Consider the following 12,121-nt stretch of genomic DNA (forward strand, 5'->3'; position numbering starts at 1 on the left):
CCTTGGGGAGCCCCACTGCCATCCCCGGACCCACACACCCCACTGGGGTACCCCTCTGCCATCCCTGGACTGACATCCCCACTCAAGGTACCCCTCTGCCATCCCTGGACCCACACCCCCCACTCGGGCACCCCACTGCCATCCGCAGCCCCACGCATCCACAGTGGGGTGCCCAATATCATACCCCATATCCCCGCACCCCTTTGGGGTACCCCACTGCCATCCCCGGCCCCACAAACCCATCCTGGGGTACCCCACTGCCATCCCTGGACCCACACCCCCCACTGGGGCACCCCTCTGTCATCTCTGGACCCCACAATCCAAAGTCGGGTGCCCAATATCATACCCCATATCCCCGCACCCCTTTGGGGTACCCCACTGCCATCCCTGGACCCACACACCCCACTCGGGTACCCCAATGTCATCTCCAGACCTACACACCCCACTAGGGTACCCCACTGCCATCTCTGGACCCCACAATCCAAAGTGGGGTGCCCAATATCATACCCCACATCCCCGTACCCCTTTGGGGACCCCACTGCCATCCCCGGCCCCACAAACCCACCTTGGGGTACCCCTCTGCCATCCCAAGGTCTACACATCCACTGGGGGATCCCACTGCCATCACCAGACCCACACACCCCACTCGGTCACCCCACTGCCATCCGCAGCCCCACGCATCCACAGTGGGGTGCCCAATATCATACCCCATATCCCCGCACCCCTTTGGGGTACCCCACTGCCATCCCCGGCCCCACAAACCCACCGTGGGGTGCCCTCCGCCACCCCCACGCCCCCTCGCTCCGTTCCCTCCCCGGTCCCTCCCCGGTCCCTCCCCGGCCGTGGCTCCTCCCGAGCGCATCACGGCGGGCGGAGCCTCCGCGGCCGCTTGCGGGACCCCCGGCCCGGGCAGGGCAGGGCAGGGCAGGGCCGGGCGGTGCGGGACACCCGCGGGGCCGCTGGAAGGGGCTGGGGGCGGCCGGGGGATGGGGGGCGCGGGAAGGGAGGCTGGCAGGGCGGGGAGCCCCGGTGTCAGCCCGCGGGGTGACCGTGCTGTGCCCCGCAGGTGCCGTGCGGAGGTGCCGGGCTGCCCCCTTAGCCCAGCTCGGGTACCACAAGCGGGGCCGAGCATCTTCTCCTGCATCCCTGGGCGCGTGACGTGGCTGCCGTCCATCCGCGGGGAGAGGCCGTGCACAGGCCTGGGCACCGCTGACCTCCGGGCTCTGACCCCTTCGGGATCCGTTCTCCAGGGAATTCAGCTCATCTGGGCCTGTCCTGCCCGGCTGCTCCTATGGAGATGCTTCATGGAGCGTCAACAGACAGCACGTGCGGGCCCTCCCCGGCACGGAGCACGCAGCAGTAGCTGGGTGAGCTCGCAGAAGTCCTGCTGTGGTTTGTAAGCAAGGGCAGCTGTGATTTCAGGGCCCTGCTCCCTCTCCCGAGCGCCGCGCCCTGGGATGCTCCCCCTTGAGCTCCAAGCAGCCTCCATCACCCTGGACGGAGCCACTGGGAATTATTTGGGAGCTGCTGGGAAGGAGCTGTGCCGGGGCAGATGAGCGAGCCGGTGATGAACGGGAGGGTGCCCCTGCCCGAGAAAGCCCTGTCCGAGGGCTACGCCCGCCTGAGGTACAGGGACACGTCCCTGCTCATCTGGCAGCAGCAGCAGCAGAAACTGGAGTCGGCTCCCCCCAACACCTACCTGAGCCGCAGCAGGAGCATGTGGTACTCGCAGTACGGCAACGAAGCCATCCTGGTGCGGGACAAAAACAAGCTGGATGTCTCCAGGGACACGGGGCAGTCCAAGTTTTGTGCTATTATGTAATTCCCGGCAGGAATCCGCACGTGGAGAGGAAGCAGAGCTGGGGGAGGTGGGTGTGCACCAGCCTCTCACAGCCCTGCACAGGAAGCAGCGTTGCAGGAAGGCTGAAGCTGGATTGTTTCTGTTTGGTTTTGCTGTTTATAGACTCCCGTTCTGCATGTCACTGAGTGTGTGCAGCCTGGCTGGGGAGCTCTCAAGCCTGTTGCTGCCCAGCATCTTGGCAGGGGCCGTGCTGGACCATGTGTTGCTTTTAAGTGTCTCATGTGCCCTGAGAAACACCCGCTGGCACTTGGGCACCGTCCCCAGCCACCCTTACTGGCCAGCCCTGGGGCATTTCCAGAGCTCTGGGAATGCTGGTGGGACAGAGGCGAGCACAGATCTGCTCCCATCAGGGCTGTGGTTTTAAGAAGTTGATCTCCAAAACCATCTGGCCATTACTTGTTCTGTTTGCCCTGTGTGTATTTAATTCCTGCCCTGAAGTGGTCTCTTCCAGCCAGGGAATGGAGTGGTTCACTGTGGGAACGGGGAGAGAATGTGTTGAGAATTTAATCCAAGCCTTCAAAACACCTGGTAGGAAAGGGGTGCTGGAGTTTTGTGCAAAGCCAAGGGCTCTCTCTGATCCCACAGTGTGGGATCATGGAAACAACAGGAGCTCTGGAGTCCTTTCAGGCTGATCCCACAGTGAACCACCTGAAAGGGAGGGACAGGCCCAGGAAAGCAACAGCAAGAAACCCCTGTAAATGCACACATGTCCTAAGGGACACGAGGAAACTCCTGCAGAGCACAGAGCCACTCCTGAGATGGCTACAGAAGGAAAGAGGCCACTGGAGTTTGCTTTGCATTCAAGTTTTAATGCATGCAGTAGCTTGGAAGGGTTTAACTTCTAGTTCAGGTTGGATTGTAGGTTTGGTGCATGTATTTTAAAAGTTGTGTCTAGGATTATGATTAACTGCAGGATTTTAGGAGGGAGAAGCAATGCCCTGCTGGGGCACAGAGGCTGCTGCTTTCAGGTTTAAGTTTCTGCTGAATCCTGACTTGCTCAAGGCAAGATCACACTGAGAAACTCAGCCCAGCAAGCACCTGAATCTTTGTTAAAAGCAGAAATACCACTTCCAGGGGTGTGAATTACGTACCCAGGTTTCAGCATGAAAATTCTTCAGGGTTCTGCCCTTTCTGTCCTGCTTAGGCCATGTGTACAACCCAGCAGTGCCTGGGCACAGGCTTAGCTCCAGGCAAATCAGCATTTGATGTCAGCTTCAGGATGGATTATTTACCTGCCTATTATTAGGCACAGTCATTACTTCTGTTCTATTTATCTAAAACCTCCTTTGCATTTTTTTCAAGCACTTTATTTTATTTATTTTTTTTAATACAATGAAGAATCTCTTCCACCTCTCCCGTGTGGGTGAAATGCTACAACAAACCCACAGACACTCAACCTTGCTGAACTCGATGTTCTGAGCAGAACACACCTGTTCTGGAGTGGAATCATAGAGGTTTGGTGTACTCAGCCCTGCTCCATAGCACTGCAAACAACAGGCAGCTCGTTGTTTTTCTAAAAGCACTATTTCTGCATGTGTTGGTGTTCGATACCTTGTGTGTGTGCGCTCATAGATTTGCACCTCGCTGCTTTGCAGACCTGTGCGTTGCTCTGCACACAAATAACCCTCTTGCTTTTGTCAGGACTAGCTCTGGAGGAGAAACCATTCAGTGAATAAATGTTTTTCCGGCAGTGCAAGCGTTCAATGAGATTCACAAAGCCAGCGAGGCTCGGCAAGGCGCCGGGGGAGCAGTGCCAGGGATGTGTGACCCACCCGGGCCCCCAGCTCTTGCCTGAGTGAACAGGAGATGCTTCACTCAAACAAGGGGCTGGGCCCAGAGCTCCCCTGGGATCTGCAGGTGGATTCACCTGGAGAAGCAGGAGAGGTGGGTTCCAGGCCAGCCCTGGGGAGCACGTGAACTCTGGGAGTTTAAGGAACAGCACATCCCCCAAAGCAGCTGTTCGTTTTCTTTTCTTATAGAAAAAGAAATCCAACACTTACTTTCTTTTTAATTTCAGTAAGGAAGATGCTTATTTTGGGTATAATCAGTCTCTTTTTGTTAACGTGGCTGGTAAACCAAGATTCAGTTATTTTGCAGAGTGTTAATTGGACTATACAAGACTAAACCCGTAAGAATGTGCATAAATTCTTCCAGGATGGATGCTGGATGTGACAGTGCAGGAAGAAGAGGATGAGTTGTCCTTCCATCTCTGTGAATGTGACTGTAGTTTTCCATTTCTGTGTGCCACTGGTCACAGCAGGGTTGCTGTGGCTGTTCTGTGAGCCAGTTGTGTGGTGGTGATGCACTTGTTTCAAACACTGTCGTAGCCTCTTTGATAAAGTGCATTAAAATGATTTGAATGCAGTTTGGTGAATGGCTGTTTTTCCCCTGCTCTGGCACAGGTGACAGCTTTTGGCACTCCCCTTTTGGGAGGGAGGAATCCCCTCAGTTACTGTGGGGCTCCAAACCCACCCCACTGGACTGGGAGCTGCAGGGGAGGCTGCTCCAGCTCCCCAAGGCCAGCAGCACCTTCAGGATAAGGAAAGCTCTGGCTGTCACACTGAATGAGGGAATTATTATGAGAAAGACCTCAGAGATTGTCACACCCAGCCTGTGCCTGATCCCCGCTTTGTCACCAGCCCAGAGTGCCACATCTGGGCCTTCCTTGGGCCCCTCCAGGGATGGGGACTCCAACCCTCCCTGGGCAGCCCCTGGGAACCGTTTCCTCGGAGGAATTGCTCCTGCTGTCCAACCTGAACCTCCCCTGATGCACCCTGAGGCTGTTCCCTCTTGTCCTGGGAGACCAAAGCCCACCTCACAACCCTGGTTTAGGCAGCTGTGGAGAGCAAGGTGTTCCCTGAGCCTCCTTTTCCTCCAGGCTGAGCCCTCTTGGCTGCTCCTCACAGGACAGACTTTCCAGAGCCTTCCCCAGCTCTGTTCCCTTCTCTGGACTCATTCCAGCCCCTCACTGTCCCTCGGGCAGCCCCAGGATTCATGGAATGAGCAGTGAGTTGAACTTCAGTCGTGTCCTGTGTGTTCTCAACCTCCTCCCAGCCTGAAGAACAGCTCTGCTCTCTGCCCCCAGAAATAACTCACCTGCAAATCCACAGAAATATCCTCACCTGCCTCACAGGACACTCTTTAGGGACAGCTTGGACAAAGAGCCCACGGGAGTGGCACTGGGACCAGAGCACAGAACAGCTTTGCTGAAGCCTTGGAGGGGCAGTGAGCAGGAACAGGGTTAGACAAAGATGAACCCTGGGGCAGCCTGTGCTAACCCACCTCACACACACAGCAAACAGCAAAACCAGCCCCAATCCTCTCTGGTGACCAAAATAGATGCTGGCCCCCACACAGCAATGCCAGGACTCTGCTGGCACTGGCAGCAGCTGCTCCAAGCTGTGCCTTCCAGGTCACCCTGAGCTCACAGCAGGTGACAAAGTCCCTCTGCTTCCTGCAGGTCCTGCTGCCTTCCAGGAAGCCAGCAGCAAACCTGGGTGAAATCTCATTTCTTTTCAGCCCAACTTACCTCCATCAGGAGCAATTCTCACAGAATTTAAGACCCTGCAGACTGCAGGATGCTGGGAAGAGCTCAAGCCCTTCCTTGGCTGCACTGGGACATGGAAACAGCTGCTTCCCTCACCAGAAAAAAGGGATTTAAAGCAGTTTTATTCCAGGTACTCAGCCGTGATTCAGACACCCCAGAGCTGCCCCACTCCGAGGGCAGTCAGCCCTTTGAGTGTGACATTCCCTAAAATAACTTCCAGATTATTCCAGGACTCGTGGCACCAGGATTCAAACCCCTGATGTTTGGCTCCTGGCACTGCCCAGTCCACGTTTGAGTGCCACACCTGGAAAAGATGAGGAGAGGGGAAAATATGGGATCAAACTGCACACACCAAACAATTTTTCTTTTTATTATGAAAACAAAACGAATGCCCCAGGACCAGGGTCCGTGATTACCAGTAACATCAAAGATTACTTTCTAACTCTTTTTTAATTCTGTTTTGTTTGAGGCCAGCAATTTGCAATAAACAAGCTAAACTACTTACATTGACTCATTTCTTTTCAATAACTGACATTTACAGGAATATACTAGAAATGGCACTAAAAAGTTTTAAGAAAAAGAGTTACGGTAAATTTGCATGCACATCATACAGAAAAGTAACAATTTCTTTTTTTCTTTTAAATATTAAAAAAACCCCAAAATAACAAAACAAAAAATACAACAACAAATCTTTCTGGATTGGTTATGCCAGTATCAGGGCTGTGTTCTAAGTGGCCTGTGTCAAATCCTAGCTGGTGGTTTAATTTCTTTTTTAAAAATGACATTTTAAAAAGATATGCAAATACCATTTTCTTTACAAAATGCAGCTCAAGCAAGATAACGCTGCTGTGTAAGGAATCCTAAATTTCTCTTTACTGATGCAGAGCCTGCCCACAGTTAGCCCTAGTGGTAACTCTCACAGTTGAGAAGAGACTGAGAATTTAAATCCAGTACTAAAAAGGTTGTGGTTCGTCTTTGTCATGCCCCGATCCCTTCCCCTCAGCTCCAACCCCAGCTTTAAAAAAAACATCATTCCTTTCAAAACAAGGAAAAAAAAAACCCCAAAATTAAAAACTGCTCCCCAAAGCAGAGAAAGAACTAGGTTAGGTAACTGCTGCTACCACACAGGGAAGAGGGAAGAGAGCTCAGGGGGAAATGATGCTTGTGTGTGTTTGGGGCTCACCACCCTGCCAGCAGTGACACAGCCCTGAAACATCCCTCCCACACTTGCAAACCCTGGGGTAGGCAAGGTTCAAACCACACCAGTACAAAAATTAAAATGGTTTTGTTGTTTTTTTTGTTGTGGAGGTGACACATTTGGTGTGCAGAGAGCTGAGAGACTCCTTCGGTCGCTGGGATGGGGAATCTCCCTCTGGTCCCACTGAGCCACGAGACAGGCTGAGTTTACAATCAGAGAAAAGGTTCACAAAGTTTTTAAAAAGGTGCAGTAATGCTGGTTGATTGAGAAAGGTCTGGTCAGATATTTTGTCAAAACAGGAATTAGTCCGAAAAAAGCAGTTTCAATAAAACTCTGTGTGTATGCATACATATGAAATCATACTGATTTCAGTGAAGTTTCCCCTGGAAAACAAAGTTAAACTTTGTTCATTCAAGAAAAATTCTACCATAAAAATTTAATTTTTTTCCTTTTTTTTTTTTATTCTTAAGTTTAAAAATGTCCTTCAAACGTTGTGTGTTTGATCGTTTCCAAGTTATTTTGTGACATCTGGACTGACGTGTCATGCAATAAAAGCCAGTTAAATAAATGCTCTGTTGCTTCAGTTCCCAACTCATTCAGGACTGCTCTTTCTTACTCTGGACTGGAAACATCTTTTCTTTCCTGGAGAAACTCAGGATGTACAAGAGGCACCCCCATGGACATGGTGGGGATAACGAGCACTACAAACAAGCTGGGAATGGAGAAGTGTAAGGACAGCATTTGGAAGGGAGGAGTCACCAAATTCTTCCCTCAGTCATGCCAAAATGGATTTCTCCCTGCTCCATTTTGTTGGGAACACCTCACTTTCCACGCAGAGTTTCCCAATAAGTGGAAGCCCAAGTTGCAGCTGGTGGATCAGAGATGTGCAGCAGATTCTTTTCGTTCCGTGGTGGCCTTGGCAGGTTGTTTTCCTGGGAAAGCCCCAGGCTGGGATGGTTTTCCAGCTCCAGCAGGGATCCTCCTCCAGCGCTGAGCAGCCTCAGGCCACGCTTCTCCCATCACCTCACACCTGGCTCTCAGCCTCTGGCTCCAGCTTTCCCAGCTAATTTTGGTGGGGCAGCCCCGTGGCTCCTTGAGGGATGTCTGTGTGTTCCAGGGGCTGTTCCTGCTGTCAGAGGACGGTGCCAGAGCTGAAATTCCCAGGATTTTTTGTGGCAGTGATGCTGTCGCCTCCGGTCTGTCCTCCCCACAGCAGCCACCACCACAGCTCAGGGTCAAGCACACAGGAAAAGGTCTCAGGAAGGGAAAACTGGGAGTTTGTTTATCCAAAAGCCATGGCAGTGAATTGGTTGCAATTATTCCTTAAAATATTCCTTGGTTTTGGTCATTCAAGTCGCAGGCAACAGGAGAAACACAGGTGAAACCCAACCCCGTTAAAAAGAAACCCAAGCTCTTAATCAGGTGAATATTACATTTCCTCATAGTAAATTCTGAAAATATATTACCAGGGATCTGTTTAGGGGAAGGTTTTGTAAGGGTAGAACTTAAAAAAAAAATATCAGAACTGAACTCCATTGTTAATGGAAAAGAAAAATCATGATTCTGTGCTTCTGGGAGAGCACAGAAGGTGAAATTTAGGGCTACCCCACAGGGGAGAGGCAGTTTTAGGGGCTGGTGCTGGAGATGGAAAGGCAGAACTTTCTGTTAAATTCTGTATATTTTTTTTCTTTATAAGAAAAATAATTTACAATAAAACTTCTGCCCCTCAGATTACAAATTTGATATAATTGTAGAACTGGTGTTTTCCTAAAATTAGATTAGAAAAGGATCAAACCCCCATTGTTCTACCAAAACAAAATAAGAGGGGAGGAAAAAAGACCACTGAGAAAATAAAACTGTATTGAAGTATATGTCTCCAAAATCTGTACAAAACAGGAAAAAAGGGGTCTGGGGTGAAAAGTGGAGGAAAAAAAATCTAAAAATGAACACACCAAACATGACAGAGCACCAGACACACGAGAGACTGGACTGTAGCACCTGTAGGTAGAAAGTCCAAGGTATATAAATAAAGTTGTGGATTTTTATTTGCTTTGTTGTTTGTTTTTTAAATCTGGTTCAAATCTCATTAAAAATCTTCCTGTCTGCTGGCCTGCAAAACCCCAGCTTTGCTTTTGTTAGGTTTTATTACATTTTAAACGACCAATGGTGTTTAATAAATAAAGTCATGGTATGTACATGAAATTAGGGACACTGAAACCAGGGTGCATTGCAGCAGTGCAGGTCAAAATGTTAGGCTGGACTGAAAAAAACAGCAAGCTTTAAAAAAATTTGCTTTTTAAAAAATTCTCCCTCCCCTCTTTCTTCTTTTCACTGAGGTAAAACATTTCAGTGCCTGGAACTTGAGCCCTGCCTGACACAGGAGGAGCATCCCCCTTCCCAGGAGCTCACTACCAGAATGATGAGGAGAAGGGAGAAAACCAAAGCAAACTCAAAAGCAAAAAGCCCAAACACACACAAAACCCCTCTCCACTTCCCCTGCCAGCTCAGCCTCAGCTGGAGCTCAAGTGCTGCTTTATTTTAAGCCCAGGCTGAGGTGTTTGTCATGGAGGAATTGCCCAAGATGTGCCCAGTCATGGGCACATGACTTGTCCTGGTCACCTCAGGGGTCACTCCAGGCTCCAGCTGGCAACTCCCAGCCAAAAAAACTCCTGTCAGCTCCATGACAGCTTTCATAGAGAGCGTCCCATTTCCTGGAAATGATCTATTTCATGGTAAAAATAACATTCCCAAGAAACCTGAGGGTGTCCCTGCTCCCTTCTTCCCAATGAATCCCCAGGAAAAGTGAAGCCTTTGAGTGGAAAACCAAGAAATGCAACCACTTCTATTGCTCGTGTGCTTAAAAGTTAAATTCATGCTTCAAGACCTTCCTGAACAGGTGCCTATGCCTCTACCAAGATTAAAAAAAAGCATGTTAGCAATCCACAGTACATGAGAATTTTTTTGGATTTTTTTTGTTGTTTTTATGTAAAAAGATGATAGCATCTGACATTTTCATCACACTGTAGACTTGGAGATTAAGAATACTAGTGCTAATAACAAATACACCAACTAGTTCAAAAGCTAACATCTTTCAGATACAGTACCATTTTACAGAGATTTCTTTAAAAAAAGATGGTTTTTACCTTGTGTGAGCCAGGCAGGCTTATTAAAAGAGAATATTCTGGGGAGAGGGAAGGGCTGGGAGGGAAATGTACTACAAACCTTGCAGAATTTTCTATTTATCTCCTGCTAAGAGCTCAAAGTTCTTCCATTTTCGACCAATTTTCTCCAGATAAATGTAAATTTTAGAGACTTTATGCAAAGAGAACTATTTGTCATAAAGTCTAGTCACACACACACACTCAAAGATCTTTGACCTATTAAAAAGAGCCCCCTCCCCCCCCCCCAAAAAAAAAAGAAAATACCTTTTGTAACACTGAGTTAAAAAATAAAATAAAAAACAAGTCAGAGAAAAGAGAAGAGGGGTTAAAACCTGACCACCGTGAGCAGGGGGAAGGAGGGGAGGGGACTCTGCAGAGCAGGGGCAGGAGGGGGTGTCCGTTTGGGGGTTGTGTCCGTGTGTCCGCGCTCATTCCGAGTCGCTGCTGTCCGAGCTGGAGCCGCTGGAGCTGCTGCTCCCCGACTCGGAGGAGGAGCTGCTGCTGAGCCGGGAGGGGCCTCCGGAGGGAGTGGAGCCGGATTTCTCTGCGGGAACAAGCAGGGATGTGGTCACTCGCAGGAACTGAAACACGCAAGGTGTCACTGGGATTGTTTTGTGGAAAATCCTCTGCTAGGATCGCTGAGGAGATGGGAGCTCCGAGAAAGAAATGTAAACAATAACTGTCTGCTGCTGTGGAATGCAAAGGTGCATCTTCCACTGGTCCATGTGGATTGTTTTTAATTGATAACCAATCACAGCCACCTGTACCGAGGCTGTGAGAGTCACAAGAGTTTTGTTATCCATTCCATTCCATTCCATTCCATTCCATTCCATTCCATTCCATTCCATTCTTGTTCTCTGGAGCCTTCTGATCTCTCTTTTCTCTCTGTTCTTTTAGTATAGTTTTCATATAGTATTTTAGTATAATATATAATATTATACTAAATCTGTCTCCACACACAGAGTGTTCACCCAGCACACAAAGGGTGCCCACAGCCCTGTGCCCACCCTGACCCACGGGGTGGCAGAGCCCCTGCCCTGGGCTGGTGAAGGATGCTGGCATCCCAAACTGTTCTCTTTGGGCTGGATAATCAGTTTTGCACCTTTAATGCTGGTTCTGAGGGTGAAGGAGGAGAGAAAAGCAGCGTGGAGTTTGTTTTCATAAACTGCATACACTCCTCCACATTCCTGCTGCTGGACTGTGCTGTCTGCAGACAGACAGACCGACAGCAGGACAGAGCTCTCCTTTGCTTTTAGTTAGTTTTTAGCTAGCTGAAGCAGAGAAGTTCCCTAAACTGTAGTTCTTCTTTAGACCTGTTTAAACCCACTCTAAACTGAACACCCAAAAGAGCAGCTACAGCTCACAGCTGCAGCCCACCAAGCCAAACCTGAGCCACAGCATTTCCAACACCAAAAAGACTGATAAGAGACTAAGTCCAGCTACAGCCCACAAAAGAGACTTTCTGAATTTATCATCTCTTTTAAAGCAGCAAAAAGTTTTATTGTTTAATAATGTTAATTTTTTTGTACTAGTAAATGCTTTGGCTATTAAATTAACAGTTTTTTCCACTTTTCTCCAAAGCATTCTCCTGAATCAGTTAAAAAAAAAAGACGTTTAAACCTACTTTTTAGAAGAGCTCCTTCAAAAGTTTTCTTCCAAATTACCTTAAACCATGACAGGTATTTAGACAGCCAGTGACAGTGGATGTTTGGGATGCAGAGCTCTGCTGTGGGGCAGGGTCACCTCTGAGCACAGAAAATCCCCTGTTAAAGCTTTGTTTGCACCAGGGAAGCCTTTTGGAGCATCCCGAGCCACGTGGGGGTTTGGGATTTTTTTAACCCCATGTGTTAGAAGCTCTGTGGTGTGGGCTGCACAGCAGGTGAACACAGGGCAGATCCTGCTCCCTCTGAAGGAGGAATGGCCTCCCAGACTGCTCCTATTTACCACCCAGCAGTTCCCAAAGCAGCTCAGTGGGAACTCCCTGAGGGTTCCAGCCACAGGGACAAACCCAAGGCAGAGGTTTTGTCCCTGTGACAAAGTCTGTTCACTTTTGGGGGGCTGTTTTCCCATAAACCCAAAGCCATTACCTTTCTTTGCAGGCTTCTTGTTGTTGTTTAGCTGCCCACTGACGTCCTGTAACCGTTTTTCTAGTTCTTTCTTCTTTTCCTGAGCTAACTCTTCTTTTGACTTTGCTGCTTGCTTTTTGCCACTGGCAGCTGTGGGGGAGGAAGGCAGAGTTTCTGAAAGTGCAGGGATGCAGGGGGAAAGAGTGGACATCACTATTTTACAGGGCATGTACATCTGTGTGCACACTCTGCAGTGACACTGCCAACATCCAGTGCTCACACAGCAAC

General features: G+C 49.4%; 2 protein-coding genes across 7 annotated transcripts in view; one reads left to right on the top strand and one right to left on the bottom strand.

Annotated features, from left to right (window-relative positions):
- Positions 1–911: 911 nt before the first annotated feature.
- Positions 912–10,011, top strand: BRD3OS (BRD3 opposite strand). Of its 5 annotated transcripts, none has more exons than XM_039730525.1 (2): positions 912–1,868; positions 4,016–10,011. In XM_039730525.1, the coding sequence occupies exon 1, from the start codon at positions 1,553–1,555 to the stop codon at positions 1,820–1,822; it is 270 nt and encodes an 89-aa protein (XP_039586459.1). In that variant the 5' UTR covers positions 912–1,552; the 3' UTR covers positions 1,823–1,868; positions 4,016–10,011. The 5 variants fall into 5 exon arrangements, 4 of the variants coding, with proteins under 4 accessions (XP_039586459.1, XP_039586456.1, XP_039586457.1 ...); XM_039730522.1 differs by having other exon boundaries at positions 3,503–4,225; XM_039730523.1 differs by having other exon boundaries at positions 3,550–4,225.
- BRD3 (bromodomain containing 3) overlaps positions 5,758–12,121 on the bottom strand; it is a 36,704-nt gene continuing 30,340 nt past the window's right edge. For both annotated transcript variants that reach the window (XM_039730520.1, XM_039730521.1), the window contains 2 exons: positions 11,855–11,983; positions 5,758–10,311 (listed from right to left, as the gene is read on the bottom strand). In XM_039730520.1, coding sequence (XP_039586454.1) covers positions 10,196–10,311; positions 11,855–11,983 — 245 coding nt within the window. In that variant the 3' untranslated portion in view covers positions 5,758–10,195. The remainder of the gene's footprint in view (positions 10,312–11,854; positions 11,984–12,121) is intronic.

Source organism: Passer montanus, unplaced genomic scaffold (genome assembly GCF_014805655.1).
Source record: "Passer montanus isolate IOZ18808 unplaced genomic scaffold, ASM1480565v1 scaffold73, whole genome shotgun sequence".
In the NCBI taxonomy this organism is placed as follows: Eukaryota; Metazoa; Chordata; class Aves; order Passeriformes; family Passeridae; genus Passer; species Passer montanus.

Excerpts from the sequence above, each read along its gene's own strand:
- BRD3OS (XM_039730525.1), top strand. The coding sequence starts at position 1,553 with ATGAGCGAGCCGGTGATGAACGGGAGGGTGCCCCTGCCCGAGAAAGCC.